Here is a 25,410-nt window from a genome sequence, read left to right as displayed (position 1 = left end):
TCTGAGCAGAAGGACCACACATGAGAAGCTGCACCTGTGACCAGGGTGAGGTTAAGAAGGGGTCCGGAGCGGCACAGTGGTGTGTGTCACCTCTGCAAGTGACATCTGGAACCGTTGTTCTCCGCAAGAAGAGTGTGAGCTTTCGGTCAGGGCGTTGTGTTTTAAGCATCCGAGTGCGAGTCGCAGGAAAGAGTCGTGTGACACGGAGACACCGAGAAACACCGCGGAGCTGAATATTAACACTCTGTGTGAGAGGAGCTGAATGCTGCAGCTCAGCTAACACTGCTCACACAGGCTCCCTATCACACACACACACACACACACACACACACTCTCTCAAGTGTCTCCCCTCACACTCGAGTACGAGAAGGAGTGTCACACATTCAAGTACTTCCCCATACACACGTGCGTTCTCATGCTTACACACACACACACACACACACACACACACACCGGTAAATCTATTAGGAGTAGAGTGAAAAATTCTATTTATAGAATTTAGAGTGAAAAATTCTATTCTATAAATTCTCCATTCTCCATACATTGTGTGTGTGTGTGTGTGTGCGCGTGTGTGTGTGTGTGTGTGTGTGTGTGTGTGTGTAGGCGAGATGAGAACTTGGATGTGTGAATATCTCACAATTTACAGTTTAACAAGACAAACAGATTGTGAAGCAAAACAAACAAACCCACCAACTTCTCTTGTGCACGTGTGGGGTGTGTGTGTGTGTGTGTGTGTGTAACACTTACTTTAGCGTCTCAGCCAGGAAGAAGCTCTGCTGGACGTCATCGTAGTTGGGAGTGTTGCTGTAGACGTCCCTCACGCCGCTGTAGCCTCCCTCTACCTTACAGTGCTGCTCCAGAGCCTGAACACACACACACACACACACACACACACACACACACTTAATCAGACAAGAATCAGTAATATTCCACTTACACATTTTTTGTGCAGACTTTAAATTAATAAACAACAACAACAACTACTACTACTACTACTACTACTACTACTAATAATAATAATAATTCGTGTGCAGGAAAATGATCAATGACAGGGTGGTGTGAAGCGTTACCATCCAGAAGTTTATTATTTTCCTATAAACAAGAAAAAAAAAACCACATCATATCATACTTTTTATCCATTTATAGCTACGTGTGGAATATACAAATGTGTTTAAGTCTCTACTGTATGAATTATTACATTTACATCAAAAATTGAATTCGTTCAAGTAATAAAATATCTAAAGAAAATTAGAAAAGAATATTTGGGGGTATAGCTGGTAAATTGTAGCCGTATGGCAACAACGTGGTGGAAAGCATCACTTAATCGAAAATACCACCAAATGTTTGAGATGGCGTTTTTTTGTCACGTCAACGTCCCTTTTTTCCTACTTGCATAGCAAAACAGTAGAGGGTTAAAGTAAACACAAAGAAAGGATCAACTAAGTCAGCATGGTGATGGTCAATCTCGGTGCTTTTGCTGAGCAAGCACAAATACACAGCAATGTGCTTCACTCCTCGAGTCCATCAGCTCTCTGCTCAAGACGACCGATGCCACGGCTCTCTGAGCCACATCCGCACGGAAAACAAACATCCAGATGCTGCGCTCGACCTTCAACCACAGACGCGACCGAGTCTACGAAATCTACCGCTTGAGCTCGTCACAGCTCCATGACTTCCATCTGCATGTACTTCAGAGATCTCAGCTCCACACTGGCTTACTGCGTATTATAGCGCTTTACCAGCTTTAGCACTTTATAAACACTAGACTTCAGATGCTCAACGTTGGCCTGGAAACCTCATCTCGTTTTCTTTTCTGTTCTTTTTTTTTGACGAGCAAAACGGAGGCAGAGAGTGACGAGGTAAACTCATTCATCACCAAGGGTTTTATCCCGCTCAGGGTCGCGGTGGAACCTGAAGCCTCCCCTGGGAACACTGGGTGTGAGGTGGGAATACACACCGGATAGGATGCCAGTCCATCCCCAGGCTCCATGAACACACACACACACACGATGACATTATTATATAATTATATATTAACAACTCTAAGACCATGAAGACTCTTCCAGACAGATTTCTAGCTTAAAATACGCTTATTCTGTTGGCAGACAATTGCGCTTCTTTGTAGAAATAAACACTTGAAATAAACAAAATGATCTGCCAATAGTATAAGACGTCTACAGTACAAGCTAATCCTGCATTCGTTTAAATAAGTAGTAATGAGTTGAATGTGCCTATATTCAAGATATTATACATATATGAGATGGAGGAGAGGAATGCTAAATTAAAGAGCAGACAGGGTAGAGGTGAGGAACTCCAGGAATTCCATCATGTTAATGGACTGAGAGATGGGAGCCTGCACACTGGGATGAAGAGATGAAGACAAAGAGATCTGTCTCTCTGAGAGGAGAGGTTAAGGCGCCAGAGAGACACCGATCCCGTAACCTATAGAGCCGTGAGCCATTCTCATGTTGTTAGCACACAATTACACGCATGTGAGAACTCGGCAATCTGCGTCCCGTAGAGCCGCTCTGAGCTCGAGGCCTGTGCATACACACACTGGGAAAACGCTCTCCCCCTGCAGCGCACTCTCTGCACACACAAAACTCACACACTCTCAACATACTGGATCTGCGCAGCCGTACACAAAATACACACGGCCTCGGAGTCCGATTTCGGTCTCACCTTGACGGCCTCCCAGCCCCACTGCCTGTATTTGGGGTCGTGAGTGAACCTCCACATGTACATGTAGGTTTCGATGACTTCTGGCCTCAGGATGAAGTATTTCTCGTTCTGTCGCGTGGCGATGGCTTCCACGCCGCCGTCAAACCTGAACGCCTCGGGCCCCAGCTTAAGGTCTGAAAACACACAAAAGCATACGATAAGCGCATTTTTTTTTCCCATGTAGGACTGGACATCGAATCACCATCTTCCAAGACAAAGGTTAAAGCACTACCCATCCATCCATTCATTTTATGTACCGCTCATCCTACACAGGGTCATGAGGAGCCTGGAGGCTCGAGGCACGAGACGGGGGACACCCTGGATGGGGTGGATGGGGGATTTTTTTTTGGTTGTTTTAAAAATAATAATAAAAAAAAAATTAAAATATTAAGCCTAGATAGTTCTAGCTAAAAATCACTTTCTGACCAATCACAATCGAGGATTCAGCAAGACTGTTGTGTAATGAGAAACATATTGTATCGATCAAGTGCATTTGAGAAGAAATGACTAAATGAAAAAAGAAAAGATTTCTGAAAGCATCTCATAACCAATCAAATGGACAGGAGGCGGGCCATCACACCCAGCCAATCCTCTTAATACATCACGCACATCGTGCGAGTAAAGCGTCTGAGTATTATCATGAGACGTGATTTTAAGAGTCTAACTGCGGTTCTTGGTTCAAATCCCCAAACCCAGACAGATTCTTCTCACCGTTAGGCATGTTTGTGTGTAAAGGGGATAAAAATGCCAGAGATGATGGGAGGATTAAAATGTAGTATCCGTGAGAAAACACACTGACGCTCGGGGCCGGAGATGGTTTTCTCTTACGTGAGCGGGAAGCTTATTTTAAACATAAACACGTCACCTCAGCGCATCACTTCCTGTCCGGTGAAACAACAGAACGTTCAACAATCTTCACGCTTTCTTACCCCGACAAATCATCGTTCTCGTTAAAATCACTGGCAAGAGGTGCATTTCTGACAGACACCAAAACGTCCTTGGAGCTTTAGTGCATTTCTTTTCTTCCGTTTAAATGAAGACACTTTGGCTAAAATGGGAAGTAAAGAGGATAAGCGTATGTCATGTGACGCATCCGAGCGATCAGATTTTATTTGTGTGTGTGAAGCAGGTTAACAGCAGTGGATCTGGGGATAATCCGCCATTACTGGGACCCTGCTCTGTTGATGTGGTATACGGCCACGTCGCTACACTCTGCTCACAGTGCGCATCCGGAGTGACCTTTCGGATTAGAACAGAGCCGAGAGGCAGAAAGCTCTGCGGGAATCTCCTTATCCCCCAGCGCTGATACACAGCCAGCTATTGATCTGTTTCCTCCCAGCAGCTCGACACACACCACAGCAGCAAAGTCTCACACACACGCACACACTCGCCATCGATCATCAGTCACACTGCACTGAATGGCGGTTAATGATTCAACTCCACCGCAGAGCTCACGTTCATAATATCGCCGATAACGCCGACATTACTGCTAATACTATTAATTATAATGATACTACCGTTACGCGGTACACGATAAAGCCGTCATTCATTTTTGGATAACCGTCAGAAGGCAGTTCGATGCCGGGCGTCCCAACAGAATTGAGAGAAATGGAACTTGCCGACAACCATTAGGAGTAACAGATGTCAAAAGATCCAGATCTAGGCACGCCCCCTAGTGACCAACATAGAGGTGTGTTTACACAGACAGCAATGGACATGGAGTTAATTGAGGGTCACAAGATGAAAAATGGATGACAGTATGAACACAACTCATGTTAGTATGGATGGATGGATGGATGGATGGATGGATAGATGGGTGGATAGATAGATAGACAGACAGAAATGAATGACTAGACAGACAGCAATGGATGGATGGATAAACAGTTAGAAAGAGACAGACAGACAGGTGAATGGTTAGACAGACAACAGTAATGATGGATGGATGGATGGATGGATGGATGGATAGAAACAAAAAGACAGAGAGAATGGTTGGAGAGACAGTAACAATGAGTAGATGGATGGATGGTCAGACGAACAGACAGACAGACAATTGAATGGTTAGACAAACTACAACAATGAATGGATGGATAACTTCCAGACAGCCAGATAGATAGATAGATAGACAGATAGATAGATAGATAGACGGATAGATAGATGAATCGATGGATATGTAGGCAGACTTATTCAGATGAATGGATAACTGATAGATAGACAGCTGCTTATGGACAGACAGACAGGTGAATGTTTAGACAGACAGCCAGACTGATAGATAGATAGATAGATAGATAGACAGACAGACAGATAGATAGACAGAGACAGACAGACTGACTGAGATAGATTGATAGATAGATAGATAGATTTACAGACAGACAGATATGTAGGCAGATATTTATTCAGATGAATGTATAACTGATAGACAGACGGCTGGCTATGGACACAGACAGACAGACAGACAGGTGAATGGTTAGACAAACAGCAACAATAAATGGATGGATGGACAGCCGGCCAGACGACTGGATAATAGAGACAGATAGATATGTGGGAAGACACCTATTCAGATGAATGGACAACAGACAGACAGCTTGCTATGGACAGACAGGCAGACAGAAAGACAGACAGACAGGTGAATGGTTAGACAGACAGCAACAATGGATGGCTGGAGGGATGGACAGACAGACTCACAGACAGATAAATGAATAACTGATAGATAGACAGATGGCTATGGACACACAGGCTGACAGACAGACAGAGAGACAGACAGATTGCTAAACAGAGTTTGAGAGGTGATTGTAAGCAGGGTGTTGAGAAGTTTAGGGAAGCCGTGCTCACTGGTTCTGGCGTACGACTCGTGGCACGTGCGTGCGATCTCGGCTGCCAGCTCCATCTGGTGACCCGTCTGGTCCTCAGGAGCTCCGTCAGCCCCGAGAGCGATCATCCCCCCAGCAAAGCAGGTCAGGTGACCCATCTTATGCTCGAGGAGACCTCCTTTCCATTCTGCGATGTAGGTGAGACCGCTACTCGACTTCCGGATCAAACCCGTCTCAATGGCCTGGGGACAGAAACGAAACCAGAATTAAAACCAACGACTCGGTAAGAGACGAGATGACGCGAGACGAGACAGTTTTGTCCTCGTGATGAGTCACTCGTATTGTGTGGGCAGATGCCGGTTTGCCATTCTTTAGCTTTCCTAACACAAAAGGCAGCCTCGAAGGCTGTGTGATGTCAGAGGAAACAGCCGGACTCGGAATAGCACAGAGCCTGAGGCGGACAATTTGTGGTCACAGCTGTCTGGCGGCACCGCGTTTTTCCATCAGAAAGACAACAAATTTCAATCTACTCTGCCTAAATCACCCACATGGAGCGCTTCGATTGAAATGTCCTCCTGCAGCAAGGGCAACAAAATCCCACCACAGAAACAAGTCACCGTCTCGCCCCTGCCTCGTCCACTCACCTACATGCATCTGCTGTCAAACTGATTATTTCTTCAACTTGTCAGAAAACAGAGGAAAAAAAACTTAACAGAATTGTTATGTTTGTTGGGTTGTCCTTTATATTTCAGCTTTGATATTAAAGAAGCACTCAACTGTTTAACTGCATGTGTAACGTACGTGATATAACCAAAAGACGAGACCAAACACGTTTTTCTGTATGGTGCAGTAAATTGAAACACGTGTACTCATTGGTGCAGCTGTTGAATTCCCGTTAATAAGCCTACCCTATAGCCTACACCCTTTATACGCTAACAATAAAGGGATGAAGCAGACGTGTGAGAAAGTCTTACAAAAGTGGTATGGAGCTTTATCCAGATCGTTTTTCCACCAACACGGGAGCGATAGATTTTTAGAAAAATGTGGTTATTTAGGCTTTTCACAAATGTTTAGTGGTTTCTTTACACAATCAAACCCAGACAACTACTACTATCCATCTATCCTTCCATCCATTTATTCATCCATCCATCTATCCATCCATCCACCCATCTATCCATACATCCATCCATCCATCCATTTATCCTTCCATCTATCCATACATCCATCCATCCATCCATTTATCCTTCCATCTATCCATACATCCATCCATCCATCTATCCATACATCCATCTATCCATACATCCATCTATCCATACATCCATCCATTTATCCTTCCATCTATCCATTCATCCATCCATCCATCTATCCATCCATCTATCAATTCATCCATCCATCCATTTATCCATCCATCTATCCATTCATCCATCCATCCATCTATCCATCCATCTATCCTTCCATCTATCCATTCATCCATCCATCCATCTATCAATTCATCCATCCATCTATCCATCCATCTATCAATTCATCCATCCATCCATTTATCCATCCATCTATCCATTCATCCATCCATCCATTTATCCTTCCATCTATCCATTCATCCATCCATCCATTTATCCATTCATCCATCCATTTATCCATTCATCCATTCATCCATCCATCTATCCATCCATCCATCCATCCTACGCAGGGTCACGGGGAGCCTGGAGCCCATCCCATGGGACTCGGTGCACGAGGCGGGGGACACCCTGGACGGGGAGCCCAGCCATCTCAGGACCCAATCACACACACACTCTGGACAACGCATGTCTTTGGACTGGGGGAGGAAACCCCTGAAGCACGGGGAGAACATGCAAGCTCCGCGCACACAGGGTAGAAACAGGGATCGAACCCCCAACCCTGGAGGCGTGAAGCAAATGTAATAACCACTAATCCACGGTGGTTATCACAGCCATGAATGTAAGTGAGGGGACGAGGCCGAGGCAGAGATGGTGAGCTGTTTATACAGTGGGATTTGTTGCCCTTGCCCCCACGACTACCACTAAAGGTTTTTTCTTCTTCTTATAAACGATTCTATTGACGCCCCAACAGCTGTCCTTAGACTTCCACTCCAAGTGAAATCTGAAGTAAACCGCTTTTCTGTTCGTTTTCCTCAGTGCACTGCAACATAAAAAACACCGCGCTATTCCTTTAAGACATGTCAGCTCGAAGTGCCCTCGATTCAGTACGATGATTTCCCCCACTGGGGCTCGTAAGTCTGCTGCTATAAATAGAGGAGTGTTGAAGAGGAGAACTAAAAATGTCTCATCGGAGGATGAGGAGGTTTGAATAACTTCCGACGCGGCCAGATGAAGGACAGGTGATGGGAGGATGTTCCAGAAGAATGTAGAGATGGAGGTTCAGTCGCTCTATTCGTTTCTAATTAAGGCGTGGCCCGAACGCTTCGCGGGCGACGGCACGGACCTGGATTTCGTCACGGCGGTTTAGCTTTCTCTGTGGATCTCGCACATCTAAACCGAAACTAACTGCACACGTACAAAACCCACATCCTGTATGATGAAAACAAGAGGCCGTGCTTCCTTCCAGACACGTGAATCCAGCCGAGCACCATCTTTTCACCATCGAATGTCTCCCAAGTCTCGCGTGTTACGGGTTTTTAAAAAGCGGTGATTTCCGAAGCACCTGGTACACAAGCGGGCGATTTGAGACGCACCTCTCCGAGGTCATTAAATATGTCTCCTGTGCGGTGTTCTAGAGCAGAGAGACATGCACGCTGCACGACGGTTCACGCGGACAGGTCGGCGGTTTTCACCTTCAGAGCGTCGTAGTAGAGCTTCTTGGCTTCTTCGTCTTGCTTGTCAGACATGATCCAGGCTTTGATCAGGTACTCGTAGAAACTATCACCCAGGCCGCCCACAGACACGTGATCTGGAAGATTAAAAAGCAGAGCACAGGGTCAGGAAAACAGTGGCACACACACACACACACACCTCACACACATGCAAGACACGGTCATTTGGGGAGTGATGGATTGTGGCTGTGTGTAAAAGGTGAGATCACAGCTCTGAATACAGAAAGGTCTGGGTGTGGGGGTGTGTGTGTGTGTGTGTGTGTGTGTGTACACACACTACAGCACAGACACTATTACAGACAGCAGGTCATGATGTCATCATGTTTTGTTCAGATGTAGAAATGAGATAAATGCAAGTCCTTCTGGATAAGGGTGTCCTCCAAATGCCATGAATGTAAATGTGTGCATGCTGTGGTGCTCTTTATCCTTCAGCAGTCACACTGATGTAACAGCAGCAGCCACATTCCTACTGACAGCCTCCGACCAGCCCACACACACACACACACACACACACACACACACACACACACACACACACACACACACAGGATATCCCCTGGCTATTATTCAGCAAAATACAAAGAGACAGAACAACACATACACACAGATGCAGAGAGAGAGAGAGAGCGCGAGAGAGAGAGAGAGAGCGCGAGAGAGAGAGAGAGAGCGCGCGAGAGAGAGAGAGAGAGAGAGAGAGAGAGAGTGAGAGAGAGAATGACAGCGGGAGAGAGAGAGAGAGAGAAGGGAAAGAGAGACAGAATGACAGAGAGAGGGAGAGAAAGAGGCAGAATGAGAGAGAGAGAGAGAGAGAATGAGAGAGAGAGACAGAATGGAAAGAGAGATAGAATGAGAGAGAGAGAGAGAGAGAGACAGAATGGAAAGAGAGACAGTATGACAGAGAGAGAGAGAGAAAAAGAGGCAGAATGACAGAGAGAGAGAATGAGAGAGAGAGAGAGAGAGACAGAATGGAAAGAGAGACAGTATGACAGAGGGAGAGAGAGAGAGAAGGGAAAGAGAGACAGAATGACAGAGAGAGAGAGAGAGAGAGAGAGAGAGAGAGAGAGAGACAGAATGAGAGAGAGAGAGAAAGAGAGGTAGAAAGACAGAGAGACAGAATGACAGAGAGAGAGAAGGGAGAAAGAGAGAATGACAGAGAGAGAGAAAGAAAGAGAGGCAGAATGACAGAGAGAGAAAGAGAGGTAGAAAGAGAGAGAGAGAGAAAGACAGGTAAAATGACACAGAGAGTGAGAGTGAGAGAGAGAGGTAGAATGATAGAGAGAGAGAAAGAGAAGTAGAATGAAACAGAGAGAAAGAAAGAGGCAGAATGACAGAGAGAGAGAGAAAGAAAGAGGTAAAATGACACACAGAGAGAGAGTGAGAGAGAGAGAAAGAGAGAGAGACAGAGGTAGAATGACAGAGAGAGAGAAAGAGAGGTAGAATGAAAGAGAGAGAGAGAGAAAGAAAGAGAATCAGAATGACAGAGAGAGAGAGAGAGAGAGAGAGAGAGAGAGAGAGAGAGTTGACAGAATAAAACGGATGGAGTAAAATGGTATGAGAGAGCGACAGAGGTAAAGGATGAGGAAAAGACACATGGGTAGAAAGAAAGCACGAAGGAATAAATGGAAGCGGGACACAATAAAGAAAGAAACCCAGGAGCGAAAGAACACCAGAATGCAGAAAGGAAGGAACAGAACAGAAGAAAGAAATGACAGAAATGAGAACAAGAGGAAGAAAGGGGCAAAAGAAATCAGAAGAAGAAGTCTGGAAAGCAAGATGGAAGAAAAGAAAAGAAGAAAGAAACAATAACAGAAGGAACGAATGAAGAAATGAAGGAAAACAGCCTGTTAGTCAAGGAGGAAAGAAGGAAGCAGGACAACAATGTGACAAGAAAGTAAACAAATAAATGGGGGATTAAAGAAAAGCAGAAGGGAATGGACATAAATGAAGGAAAGAAAGCAGGAGGCAGGCAGGGAAGGACGCACGGGACGAGATGAAGGGAAGCAGGACATTAAAGGAAGGCAGGAAAGCAAAAAAAAAAAAAAAAGGAAATGGTTAAAGGACAGAAAGGAGGATTTGAGGAAGAAAGGAAAAGAAAACCGGCACGCATACATGCACTACATTAAACCCATTCCTACAGGGTGCAGCTCTCATTCTGTTCGCGCACTATGTCTAGTGCCCTATATGAGACGCCCCCTCAGGACAGAAAGCAAGCTATTTCTAAAGCAGGTCCATCAGCCGCTTTCTCTCCCTGCGGCCAGACATGACAAACTATTTTCATTTGCTTCTGCTGGACAAAAGCGGAGGCGAGGCGAGAAACAGACAGAAAACCCTGGATCCCTCAGAGCCTCCGCGTGTTCACAGCTAACACACCGCACGCTAACCTGTTAATTACGGCAGCGCGGTACAGAGGCACTTAAATGCATCAAAAAATATGACTGGATTAACGAGTGAGTCAAGGAGAGGTGGTACTGCGCCTCTAATTAGCTGTTTACATCGCCGAGCAATTAGCCGTGAAAGTGGCGTAATAAAGACGAGCTTGCGCGCATGCGATGATTGCTTCACGGCTCAGGAGCTCGGCGTAAAAGCGCCGCAACATGATCTTTCTACTGCTTTTCTCATAAGTGCATAATCACAATCACGTTAACTAACCCACCGTGCAAGTAAACGCTCCAGTGTACTGTCTAACCGCGCTACAATGCGGTTGCTAACTTCATTTCATAACATACGGCGAGCTAATTAGCTAGTGAAGTTAATTAGCTAGTGAAGTTAATCAGCTAGTGAAGTTAATTAGCTAGTTCTCGAACAAAGTTTCTAACGTCGCACATGACGACGGCGAAGCGGTCGACCGACGTCTGGCTGCTGTTTTTATTCTTCACGTCGCAAAAGCTAGTCAAGTCTGACTAGCGTCTTCATCGTGTCTTGATATAGCTAACCGTGACGTGAGGCTTACTCAGAGCAGCAGAGATATAAGGCGGCCCATTCGCGTGCGTAGTGCGGACGGTGGTAACGTTCACATCGTACATCAGAACGGAGAACGTTTACATTTACGGCATTTGGAAGACGCTCTTATCCATATCGACTTACTTATTTATCTCATTTAAACAGCTGAGCAGTTGAGGGTTTAGGGTCCAGCACTGGCCGCTTGGTGGTGCTGGGATTTGAACACGGGTTACTGGAGCCAGATGGTCTGGTTTGAGTATTATAGAAACAGCTGATCTGATCTCCCGGGATTGAGATTTATTTATTTATTTTTAATGCACATCAGTCTTTACACAAAATAGTGCGAAAAACAAACAAACAAACAAACAAACAAACAAACAAACAAACAAAAACATCCAGTTGTGAGTCAGAGTGTCACGTATTCCTCGTCATGGCGGTTAGGACAGATGCAAACGCAGATAAGAGTTTAAGGAAGAGAGAGAGACAGGCAGCGAGGTCAAGAAGCAGGCAATGGGTCAGGCGATTGGCAAACAGGCATAAACTGGGCAAGGCTAGCATCGAGAACCATGAAACAAAACCGAGGAAGAGAGTACAAACGCTTGATACGGTGATAACTCTCATACTTCACAAAGAGCAAATGCCTAGAAAGTCCGTTTAAACTGTGGTGTGATTGTGTGTGAGATTGGATGCAGGTGTGTGTGATTAGAACGAAGGAGTGTTCTGGGAGTTGCAGTCCAGGGCGGCCATGTCGGTAGGCCGCAGTGCAGGATGGGAAACGTCGTCATGTTGCAACTGCGGTGAGCAGGAAAGGAAAATAGTCAAATAATCCACCTAGTAAAAATCATCCAGATCGAGCTCGCTGGTGTGCATTATACTGTAGACGTATAAAAAATAAATCCGAAAAAATCCGATCTGATCTGACGGATGACATTTATTCATTTTCATTTTACAACCACGACCTACAATTCAACCTTCAAACTTTAGGCCACGCCTCCCGCCTGAGTGACACGAAACTACACGGTATGTGCCGAGGAACAAAGTGATTCAAACTGGCTGGTTTTGGCTCTGCAGAGTCCTTTTGTTCGTTTTTAAACGGAGCAGTGAGTCAGAACGCACTCAAAGTCTGATGTACCGAAGGACCCGAGGCTTATCCAGCGCAAAACTAGAGACGCGACACCTATAGAAGTACATTTGATGTTGGGGGGGATTTTGTTTATAATTCAATTGTGGTTGAACTGTTCATAAAGTCAGATAAAGGAGGAATTGAGGAAAAAAACACTGCCGAGGCAGAGTGGTAACTGAGCGCTGAATGAGATCAGGTGCTACACTGGACACCTGAGAGACGCCATTTAATTACGATGCTCACGTTTTACAGAGCTGTACGCGCTACATGGACTCGGACGTCTTTATTTCTCTTACAGACAGAGAGACTGAAAGAGAGAGAGAGAGAGAGAGAGAGAGTAAGTCAGACTTACGTTGTCCCCACTGTCCACTGTTGGGGTTGAGGTAATTGGGGTAAAGTCCTTGTGGCTTGTCCAGACGATTCAGAACCTTCCGGATGTTCATGACCTGCATCGGAAAAAGAAGGTTACGATCTAACGGCGGTCCGCCTACCCGTCTACCAATTAGTCACCCTAGTCTAATCTACCGATTTACCGCCTTAAAACATTACTTGTTGTAAATCCGGTGCTCATGCACTGCCGTGAGATCTAGGTCAAGCACATAATTGGTGCGGAGTGATGTATTTGGAGGTTTTAATATAATAATAAGAGTATTAAAGTGCTCATGTGACATTAGTGCATGATTACTGCATTATGCTCATTGTATAAATGTTTATTCAACTCGTTTGAAAATCACGCCAGCGAGTGGTCTTAGAGCCTTCGTCTGCCTCTCCATCTCAGTCCACTTCTAGATATTAATATTCATAAAACAGACAGCCTGTCAATTAACATTCCTTCTTCTTATTATTATTTAAGAGCCTCCACAATGAAGAAACATTCTCCATGCAAAATTTTTCAAAGCAATATTATATTATATTGTATGTATATTATATATATATATATATATATATATATATATATATACACACACACACACATACAGAGTTGTGCCCAAAAGTTTGCATACCCCTTGCAGAATCTGCTAAATCTTAACAAAATAAGAGGGATCATAAAAATCCTATGTTGTTTATTAAACTATTTCACATAACAGATGTTTACATATAGTCCACAAGATAATAGCTGAATCTATAAAAAATTACCCTGTTCAAAAGTTTACATCAAGTAGCCTTGATTCTTAATCCTGTGTGTTGTTACCTGATGATCCACGACTGTGTTTATATGTTTTGTGAGAGTTTTTCGAGTCCCTTGTTTGTCCTGAGCAGTTTAAACTGCACACTGTTCTTCAGAAAAATCCTCCAGGTCCTGCACATTCGTTGCTTTTCCAGCATCTCCTGCATATTTAACCTCTTATATGATGTTGAGATCCATCTTTTCACACCGAGGATGACCGAGGGACTCGTACGCGACTATTACAAAAGGTGCGAACGTTCGCCGATGCTCAAGAAGGCGACACGATACATTAAGAGCCAGGGGGGTGTAAACTTTTGAACAAAGCAAACATTGTAGTAAACGTTATCATTCCCGGACTGCGGTAATTTTAGCTCCGCCTACACGCCCGCACCCGCCCAACAAGCTAAAAACAAGGGTAATCAAAGTTAGCACGGGTACGGGTAGCAAGTACGGCACGGCTCGCTGGAGATAGAGACGAAATGTGGGATCATGGGTAATCTCTCGAGGCAAGGTGTGACGCACCGTCCGGGAGAAAAGCACTAAAACATGAGCACTGAACAGAATCGGGCGTTTTATAGATTTGGTATATCAGCTGTGATGAAAGACGCAGGGGACGGCGAACGTGCTCGAGATGCCAGACATGCATTGTAGTGTAGATTGCGCTCATCAATCTATGAAGTGCAGGTCACTTTCAGAGTGTAAGTAGAGCCTCATTCAGGGTGTGTAATGGAATCATCTATCAGCCTCTCACTGGAGCAGAGGCGTGAGTACGAGACCTGCGATCGGAAAACGCTGGGAATATAAGCACGATGGGCCGGTTGGTTTAACGGGCTGCTGTACTGGACGCCGGAGTGTCTTTCTGACCGGCTGTAACCGTGTACCTGCGAGCTCTCGTCTCAAACTCTTTATTTTATTTAGTTATTTTGAAGTCGCCGTTTATGTGGCAGTGTAGCTCAGAGTTAAGATTGTACTGGGAGCTGCAAATAGGAGAACGCTGTGGACAAGCCTGGGGGTGTTCGAGGAAATAACTGCTTAAACAACAAGACAACAATGGAACAACGAGCATTAGCTATCGTTAGCTACGTTTACGTTTACGTTTACATACGCACATAAATTCAAATCGAGTAATGTCACAGACTCCTCCTGGAATCATGGTTCCAAAGGCATCAAGAACCATGATTTGCTATTTTTGCCATTTTTGTTTTTCTTTTTCCTTCAGTCCTGACTCCGCCCCCCCTTTGTTCTGTCATCTTTTTTTTTTTTTTGTATTAGTTCTTGATTAATTTACATTTTTTAAATTTACAAATCTACATTTCTATAAGGAGGATTATCCGGTTAACCTTTACCCACGATGAGCTAAGATTAATTGCACGACCGGCTTATTGCTTCTTTAATAAACGTGTTCTGTTTAAGAAATTAAAACGCAGCTCGTCTGGTCTTTTTTTTTTTGTTTTTTTTTTTTTTTACACTGAGAAACCAGAAAAGAGTAAACGCCTCGACCCTGAACACTTTCTCATGCTGGGAAACTTTACAAAGCTCTAACAGTGGCGACTCCTTCCACAAATTATACCTTTATACTGATGATAATGATGCATTTTTCTTTGTTAAACAGCATGTTTGCATGTTTGCATCCCGCCCCCCCCCCAACTGTTTATTATCCAGCGGATCCATTCTGCAGAATCCCGGCGGAAGCAGCAGGTCATCCGGGTATTTCTCACCTACTGTTTTATGAATACTGAGAATTCGGACATACTACTGCTTCTCACCTACTGTACAGTAGGGTAGTAGGGATATTCGGACGCAGCCGGTAACTCCATTTCACGTCGAAATGCTTCGCACCACCGTGTTGTTTATTATTTTCCTACAAGCGCACATCCCCCAAGTGTAGTTATTCACTTATCCAGCATTTAAAACCCCAACAACACCGCCGTCCCTGAAACACTTCATCTATTGATGGACGCTGATAAATAGCAACAGATGGACTACTGTCAGTAATTTTACACCTACAAAGTGACCTAAAAAGTGGGTGGACTTGATAAAAGGAAAGCACTGTGCGAATATAAAGCTTGTTGTTAAGGCCAGGGTTAAATCCCGGGCTCTGACTCACCTTCTCTGCAAACACAGGTTTCCCAGACAGCTTGCTCAGATGGACGAACTCCAAATGCAGCGTGCCGTACTCGGCTAATATGCTGCTGCCTCCTGACGCCCACGGCCAGTTCCTGCCTATTCCACTGCACACACACACACACACACACACACACACACACACACACACACACACATCAGATATGGTTTGTTTTTAATGCCCATTTTTGATAACAGGTCATAAAACACTTTCAGCTCCACCGAGTGCCTTCAGCATGAGCTCGAGTGGCATTTACTCCACATGCCGTTTCTTTCTGGATCTGACTAACACGCCGATTAGCATCCGAGCACGATTCATTCCAACATCGATCAGCATGCGCTCTACTTCATCTGTGCTCTTCATTTCCACCGAAACGTTATCCCAGCCCGATAAATCCCCAGCTGACTTCAGCTGACCTCCGACCTCTTAATGGACGCCGCTAGGACGTTCCGCTTCCCACCCAGATGCGATTAAGACGACAGCATCATTAAGGGATCTGCTCCGACGGAACCTTGGCATAAGCAGCAATTGAGACAAATTACGGTTTGTCTCCTGCTAATGGCACAAAATCAAAGCCCCCTGAAAGAGTTTCGCGCTTTTTCGCTGAACTTTTCACGGCTACGGTCTGACAGGACCGAGGGGCAGAATGTAAATTAGTCAGATTAATACTTGGAGGCAAGAGCATGGCTTGATCGTGAAATTACAACGTGGCAGAGTGAGTGATTGAGTGAGTGAAAGAGCAGTGTGCTATTGCTTCTGGAAAAAAATAAATAAATTGAAAAAAGAAATAAGAATTAGCCTTTAGTGCTCTGACTTCTTCAGACTTTTAAACAAAAAAATACTGCCACAGAGTAAGCATCAGCCTTAGCGTTACATCGATGACGTCGGTAGAAATGGCATTTGAGATTCCGCCACAATTGTTTTATTCGTAGTTTTTCGGCAGGTTCGACAACCCTATTTCTTATTACTGTTGCAAAACAAACAAACAAACTTTTTTAATTTGGCATGTAGCGATGCTTAAACGATTTAAATGCTTCAAAACGGAGTTGGTCACATATTGATTTAAGACTACTAAATCATATCAGACATCAAATATCAAATCGCTGCCTCAGGAACCGAATGCGCATCGCATCGCGTCGTAGCAGATTCACTGGTATCGTTACACGCACGTATGTGGGAACGCTGATAAATAAACACCTGGACAATTCCGTCACGTAGGCAAACTCGCCTGATATAAGAGATTAGAGAGCTTTATTGTCATTCTATCCATGTACAATTACATAAATATAAATCACCTGGTGGTGAAACATATTGAAAGAAAGTAAAGATGCAGCTAGACTAGAATAATATACTGTGAGGAGAAAAAAAAAAAAAACACCTCAGACATCTCTGAGCCAAAATACTCACTAAGGATGGTGCCTTTTTCTCACAAACACGTTGTGTTGCATTAAAAACTTTAACGCTCTAATTCAAGGGTTTTTTTTGCAGGCTCAGAAGTAATTGGACAAAGTGGCAATCAAATATTAGGATTATTTTGACCATTTGGTGGCAAATCCTTAGCAGTCAATGTCTGCCTCAAGTATGGAAGCCATGGACATCAAGAAATGGTGAGTTTCCTCCCTTGAGATGCTTTGCCAGGCCTTTACTTTACTACAGCCGCCGTCAGTTGCTGCTTTTGTGTGGGTCTTTCTGCCTTCAGTTTTGTCTTCATGCTCAGCTGGGTTAAGGTCTTTGCCCTAAGAACCTCTTGGGTTGCTTTCACGGTACATTTTGGGTCATTATCCGTCTGCACTGTGAAGTGCCGTCCCATCAGTTTTGCAGCATTTGACTGAGTCTGAGCTGAAAGTATAGCGCTATACGCTTCAGAATTCATCCGGCTACTTCTATCAGCGGTCACTTCTATCCTCAATAAACTCCAGTGACCCAGTTCCACTGGCAGGCATACATGCCCATGTCATAACACTGCCTCCACCATGTTTGACAGACGATGAGCCCTTCCTTTCCTTCTCCATACTCTTCTCTTCTCATCATTCTGCTACGAGAACAAGATCTTGTAAAAATTAATCTTGTTCCAGAACATCCACTTTTAGTTGTCTTCAGTGGACGTCCAGGCCTTTCGGTGTTGCTGAGCTCACGGTGCATTCCTTCTTTTTAAGAAATGTACCAAACTGCTGATTTGGCCACGCAAAGTCTCTGCTATCACTCTGATAGGTCCGTTTTGTTTTTTTCAGCCTAACGATGGTCTCCTTCACGTGCATCGACACCTCTTTGGACCGCATATTGAGAGTTCCCATGAACAGCTACCAAATGCAAATTCAACGCTTGGAATCAACCCCAGACCTTTTATCTCCTTAATTTGTCATGAAATAACGAGGAAACAGGCCACGCCTGGCCATGAACCTGCTGATCAGTCGATCGTCCGATTACATATAAACAAATAAATACACCCCTTGAATTAAAGCTGAAAGTCTACACGTCAATCACAGCTGGAGTTCTTCATTTTAAATCCATCGTGGCGGTGTACAGAGGCAGAACGACGAAAGTTGCGCCACTGTCCAAATACTTATGGACCCGACCGTACAATCGATTGAAAATGAAAGCACACCATAAATGCCAGACATTTATTCCGAGCTCGTTCTTACAACAAACAAACAAACAAACAAATGAACTAAAACAATCTAGTAAATATAAACAGTGCCAAACCAATTTCTTTGTTTGTTACAAAGCTGATTAAAAAAGCTCGGGATGTTCATTTGGAAAAATGCTTTAAAAAAAAAAAAAAAAAAAAAAAAAGATGAAAACGCTGTGTGTTGCAAGAACCTTAAGGAGATTACGGCAACGGATATGGTAATACGTTTGTGTGTGCGCTTTAATAAGGATTGACTGCTATGACAACGGTGAACACTGTGGTCTAGAGCAAAACTCTACACATTTCCAATCAAATCCCTCGTTTTTGCTGTTAGGACTCGGACAGTGTCCTCTCTAATGCTAGGACAGGCACGAGTCTGAGAATCAATGAGCCTGTCTTATGGCGCATTTCAGAAATCCAGTAAATGGTTAATGGGTTTTCCTCTCAGGAAGTCTCACGCCAGCCCAAGGAAACGCAATAAGGTCACATGTTTGGCACTTGCACTGTGGGCGCTGTAAATCATCAACAGGGGCAGCCATGCTCGGTAAGTCGCGGCGGAGCTTTTTTTTGCTTTCTGGGGAAAAATTCTGAGAAAATGGAAAAGGACTGCTCATTGGTGTAGAACACGCAAATGGCTCTTGTAATCAGGCCACATGGATCATGAACCAATTACTCAGAGCCCTTCTCTGGATCGTTAGATTGATTACGCACAAATGTGATGACCCGGTGGCCATTTTTCACAAGGCAGAAAAGGGAGAAACATCAGGCTATTCTAAGCCTGGATGTCTAATTGAGCACACGTTTTTTTTTTGTTGTTTTTTTTTTTGCTATAGACATCTAATTTTCCATCTCTTCCCTTTTCATCAGCAGCTGAGGAGGCGAGTCCTCAAAGTCGAGCAAGGCAATGCCTGATTACGGGGGTTAAAGCACTCTCTTGGACGTGCCACACACTCCATCAGCAGACTAACCAGCTCTACACTGATGGAATACATTTCGTCTCGAGCTGCATATTACATGTCAATTCTCACCGAAAGGCCCGGCGTGGGTCCTATTCACATGTCTATTAGCAAGCTGACTTCCTGAACTAAACCCAAGCCTCACAGCTAGGTGAAGCAATCAAGCCATCCAACAAAAAGGGTGTTTTATATACACAACAGCCACTAAACCACAGCTATAGAAATCCAACAGCACTTCTTTGCTCTGACAGGAAACCCCTTCATGGCTCTTCAGCAACTTGCATGACACGAAGCTTATAATAACAAGTCCCTTTCAAATGCAGATAGCGAACGACTAATAAGCAATTTGTTGCATCGAGAGAAGAAAAAAAAAAAAAAACCCAAAACAAAACCGCATGCCGTTGCTATGGTTCCACAAGCCAAGAAAACATATTGATTTAATCTCTTTCTGACAAGCAGGATGTCCTACAATTTGCTCTTGCTGTCACTAAAACCTAAAATAAAACAGGGTCCTTAAACTCACATGGCCTTCAAGTCAAATATAACGCAACAATGAGACTAGTCAAGTCTTTGCAGGAAAACATTTCCGAGTGCAACGGTCACTCATCTTAGTATGAGTCACATCTGCTGACTTCACATTAAAGTCAACCACACAATCCATAACGCCCCACCCACTGACTGTTCGGTTCAGTTCAACAGACATGAAGCAGCTTTACAGAAATATGTATGTAGATCTAGAGCCCTAATATCCAAGCCAGGGGCAACAGTGGTGAAGACAGCATGAGGAAGAACCAATGAGAGGAACCAGACTCATAAGCGAACCAATCATCTTCTACACCTATATAATGATGCCAATATCCGGCGCCACCCAAAAGACGATGGGTTCCTTTTGAGTTTTTTTTTTTCCTTCTCAAGTCATGTCAGAGTTTTTCCTCACCATGATCATCTCCGGCATGTTCATTAGGGATCTAAATCTACATCTGGATTTCTCCAAGTCTGCTTTGTGACAATGTCGAAAACTGAACTGAATCGAATCGAATTAGCAGACAGGTCTTGCTGTACGTGTTCAATTTGCTAGGTAGCAGCGTCAATGTTCCACTTTTCAAAAATGGTTCTTCAAAGATTCTTTGGTTTGTTCAACGTTCGGAGCTTCCCAAAGCTGCTCTACTTGGAACCTTCTTTGAATGAGAAAGCTATATTAGGGTTATATTTAAAGGATTCACCAGAGGGACAAACTGTTTTTGGCTCTTTCCCAGGGAACTCGAGGCACAAGGCGGGGGACACTCTGGATGGGGTGACAACCAATCTGCACACACATTCACACCCCCACTCACACACTATGGACCATTTGGAAATGCCAATTAGCCTACAGCACATGTCTTTTGGCTGGGGAGGAAACCGGAGTACCCAGAGGAAAACCCCCCGAAGCACACGGAGAACCTGCAAGCTCCAGGTATTAACACCCAACCCCGGAGATGTGAGGTAAATGTGCTAACCACTAAGCCACCATAATAATAATAACAATAATAATAATAATAATAATAATAATAATAATAAGTACCTATGGATAATTTGTTATACATTTTTTATATGTTGCTGCTATAGGAACACTAACACTTCTCAACCCAAGCCACCACATAACCAGGGAATACACTGTTAACTATTCAATGGGGTAAATGTTCTACAAAATTTTAAATGTACTTAGTACAGTTTGTTCTTACTGATGTTCTGTAAAGAGGCAGGATGTGTTGTCTTCATTTCCTGTTGTTTGATGTAACCCCACTTTCCAGTCACAATTGCTGCATCCCTCATTCTGTTCTTGAGACTTATCTTCCGAGGTTTGCTTTCAGTGGCTTATCTTTATCCCACACTCCCTCTCTCTGCCTTTTATTATGCCTCATAAGACTGATAAAAGAACTCTGGAATCAGATTCCCCTTCCTGCCAGAGCCTGACGTGATTCAACTTAACCTGCCTCGACTCAATTAAAGTGGCCTGGGGACAGTACAGAGAAGTTGTTGAGGCGGACTGTAATGTCAAAATGAGGGGAAGCTGGAATGACCCCATGAGTCATTTGTTTGTGGTTAATGCAAACTCCCTTCCGGCTGATGATCAGATAAGGCTGAAAACATTAAACATATCCCACAATGCTCTGCTACAGGATGAGCAAAGCTATCCCACTTCATGCTTTTTCAAGCAGCTGAAAGTCTACTCAAGGTTTTGCAGAAAATAAACAAGTAATTACTGATTCTTTTTTTTTTTTTTTTTTGTGGTCATTACCACATGGCAACAAATAAACAACCTTGAAGAAGACACTGACTGTACTCGTCCATATACATCTTCATCTCAAAGACTCCGGTAACTTGCTGAGCCTGTCCAAAGAATACTGGATGAGAGGTGGGAATATACCCTGAAAGGGATGCCAGGTGTTCTTGCACTCCTATGTGCAATTTAAAGTCGCCAAACCACCTACTGGCATGTTTTTGGGAAGACACCTATACGGGCACGGGTAGAGTGTGTGAAACTCTACACTGCCAGAAATCCGAGCTCAGGACCCCACCAGGGGACTCTGGAGTTGCGGGTGGTGTCTCTACCTGCTGCACCACCGTGCCGCCAAGCTGCGTTAGAATTTGACACCTCCCTCTTCCCATAGCTGTGACTTTACAATTCATCTTAAAGAAGTCTTCACCGTCTTCATTTTATCCTGAGGGTATGCGATAATTTTCTCTCAAGCATATCTTTGGTAAAACATCAAGCAAAAGAGAAATGCAAGGTCACTTGTGCTGTTTGCAGGGTGTATAAAACAACAGACTTCCCCTTCCTAATGCTGTCCTGCTTCTCCTTTTCAACTGTCAGCAGGCCAACTGTTTATCTGCACCGTTCCTGTCAGCTGCTTTCCACCTCTCTTATCACCGAGAGGTTGCTTTTGAATGCCGGCCTGCTTTAATATGTCGAGCTTTAACGCTCACATCTTGACAGGTCAATGTAGCAAAATATGGCTCGTTACACGGTCTGTTTTAGCGTTTTTTTTTTTTTTTTTAGCATCACAGCTAATTTATCGGCAATTAAAAATAATTTAAGCCGTTTCCTTTTACCTACCAACGAGGACAAATCCACCCTGAACAACTTGCGTATGAATCCTTATTACTTCTTTCATCGATATGTTGGTCAGTTCTCTCTTTGGTTTGGTTTCCTACGGTAGCACACAATGCTGTTCGACTACTGCAGACAGTGGTGCAAGGAGATTTAGCTCTAAACCGATTCAGCGATAGTCCGTGAATAACGTAATATCATACACAAATGTATCATTTTGCACATTTATCGCTCTGATTGATTTATTTTTGAAAACAGTGTAACGTAAAAAGGTATCGGAGCCAGAAATGTAATTTTAATCCCTTGTATGGCTGTTCATTGAAGCGTGGTTTGATGATATCGTTACTGTTTTTAATCAGCATTTAACTGCACTAATAAATATGTAATGGTCTAAAGTTAAATTCTCAACATGTCATGTCTTCTACGTTCTTTTTCTCTGTGTGTTTGTATGTTTGTATGTATGTATGTGAGTGAGTGTGTGCGATTTTCAAGCCTGACACCCCCACAGAGCCCGTCAGTCTTGGCCAAATGAAATCTGGGTCAAGGTTGTTCTGCACTGTGCTGCTGTAAATTTATTGGCACATCAGTTCAATGCTGCTACTCGCGGGATTGGAACTGAGAAAGAGGAGGAAGAGGAAGAGGAGGAGGAGGAGGAGGACGATGACGACAGCTGGTGTGATGAAGGAAACAGCTTCTGGCCTTTCAAAACTGGGTTATGTGAAATGACCAAATTGGGAGAGTCTATGTTAAAACTGGGTCAGACACTGATATTCAAACAGGTTCATCAGATTATTGGGACTCTGTTATATAAATGTTGATTGCTACTGTTATGGCTCCTCTAGAATGGCGAGAAACCACGAGGAACCTTCGAAACCAATTATAGGCCACTGAAGTCCATTTAAAGTCCAAAATAACTGAGTTGATATTTGCAGTGTTCCATTTTGTATTGTACTGTATTTTATTATTCTAGCTTCTAGATGGCTCAGGAATGTAAATTTGACTGGCACTGAAATGCAGGAGAATTTTGTCCCTCCGATTATACAAAGAAAGTGGATGGATGAGTCAGGACGTGAATAACTGGAGAGCTGACTGAATACAAACGTTTAACACAGAACGGACTTCATGCTAATTACCTCACCTTTATACCTAAAACTAGAAAGGAAAAAAAAACCCATTTAAATCAGTTCCAAATAGTGCGCGTCTTCATTTTCTTTTCTTTCTTTGGATCATTGTCTTGCTGCATAATCCAGCTGCTCGAGTTTCAACTTACGTACTGAAGACCGGACATTCTCCTTTAGGATTTTCTGGTAGAGAGCAGAATTCATGTTTCCCTCAATTATTGCAAGTTGCTCAGGCCCTGAAGCAGCATCCCCACACCATCACACTTCCACCACCATGCTTGACCGTAGGTATGATGTTCTTTTTGTGGAATTCGGTGTTTGGTTTACGGCAGATCTGACGGGACCGCTGTCTTCCAAACAGTTCCACTTTCTACTCATCAATCCACAGAACATTCTCCAAAAGGCTTGAGGATTATCAAGTAGTGTTTTTGCAAAATTCTGACGAGCCTCAATGTTCTTCTGGGTTAGCAGTGGTTTTCACCTCGCCACTCTTCCATGGATGCCATTTTCCCCCAGTGTCTTTCTGATAGTGGAGTCATGAACAGTGATCTTTATTGATGCGAGGCCTGTAGTTCCTTCGATGTTGTCCTTGGCTCTTTTGTGACTTGTTGGATGAGTCGTTGCTGTGCTCTTGGAGGAATTTTGGAAGGTCGGCCACTTCTGGGAAGGTTCACTACTGTGTAGATTTTTAAGATTTGGAGATAACGGCTCTCACTGTGGTTCTTTGGAGTCCCAGAGCCTTTGAAATTTCTTTGTAACCCTTCCTAGACTGATGCATTTCAATCACCTTCTTCCTCATCATTTCTGGAATTTCTTTCAACTTTGCCATAATGTGTTACCGGGTAAGACCTTTTAACCAACTTCATGCTGCTGAAAAAGTTCTATTTAAGTGTTGATTTGATTGAACAGGGTTTGCAGTAATCAGGCCTGGTTGTGTCTCGTCCAGCCGAACCACATTATGAATGCAGGTTCATAGATTCGGGGAATTAGTAACTACGGGGGCAAATGTACTGTAGAGCTGTAATGGACAAACCAGGGTTGACACTGGAACAAGTGGAACCTGACTCAAACAGTACACCCTTGTGACACAGGTTAGAGGAATCATAAATCATTACATTATTATTATTTTTAAAGATACACAGCCTTGGGCTTTTGTAAGTTTTCTCTGTAGGATGAGCCCGTTTATCCTTTATTCTTGGTATTGTTATCCTGTATTTAGTCGACAGATTGCGTCCGAGGGTGAATTTCATGCTTCAACAATATGTTTTTCTCAGCTGTTTTGCAGAACATGTTCAGAACCTGGTTATTAGCACAATGAATATTTACACCGACTTAGGCAACAGGCCCAGTTTGACTTTTCCACAGATTATAGACTAGAGCAAACATTCACAAAATTAGCATCCAGTCAAAAATGACAGCCGTTCCCCGCTGATGAGTTTTGATACTAGTCAAAACAAATCAGGATGACGCCACGCGCTGATTAAGAGGTCGTGTTGGGTTTCGGCCACCTGGGTGAAGCGGCGTTTTCCTCTCGTCTGAGAGCAGCTGCCGTTTTTGTTTTTTTGGCGAATCGCATGGCTGATGAAGCTTCAGGGACGGCATGCATCAACAGGCATAACGAGGGTGTAAACTCCCTTCATTTTCTTCCCAATTAGTTCATTACACTCATTTAATTAATAAGTGCAGATGGTTCGGTCGCAAGGAGGCCAGAGGAAAAGGTCTCAGTCAAAATGCTATCTTCATCTCAGCCATTAGGCAATAGTCTCTTCAGTCACATTAGGCACCATCTGCACACAATCTCTCTCTCTCTCTCTCACACACACACACACACACACACACACACACACACACACACACACACACACACATCATGGCCTTGGA

General features: G+C 43.9%; 1 protein-coding gene across 1 annotated transcript in view; it reads right to left on the bottom strand.

Annotated features, from left to right (window-relative positions):
- man1a1 (mannosidase, alpha, class 1A, member 1) overlaps positions 1-25,410 on the bottom strand; it is a 108,952-nt gene that overhangs the window by 3,230 nt on the left and 80,312 nt on the right. The window contains exons 6-11 of the mRNA XM_053613792.1: positions 15,715-15,838; positions 12,792-12,885; positions 8,338-8,453; positions 5,551-5,770; positions 2,683-2,855; positions 748-863 (exon numbers count right to left, since the gene is read on the bottom strand). Of these exons, the coding sequence (XP_053469767.1) occupies positions 748-863; positions 2,683-2,855; positions 5,551-5,770; positions 8,338-8,453; positions 12,792-12,885; positions 15,715-15,838 (843 nt within the window). The remainder of the gene's footprint in view (positions 1-747; positions 864-2,682; positions 2,856-5,550; positions 5,771-8,337; positions 8,454-12,791; positions 12,886-15,714; positions 15,839-25,410) is intronic.

Source organism: Ictalurus furcatus, chromosome 25, assembly GCF_023375685.1.
Source record: "Ictalurus furcatus strain D&B chromosome 25, Billie_1.0, whole genome shotgun sequence".
In the NCBI taxonomy this organism is placed as follows: domain Eukaryota; kingdom Metazoa; phylum Chordata; class Actinopteri; order Siluriformes; family Ictaluridae; genus Ictalurus; species Ictalurus furcatus.
This window is presented reverse-complemented; position numbering and strand designations above follow the sequence as displayed.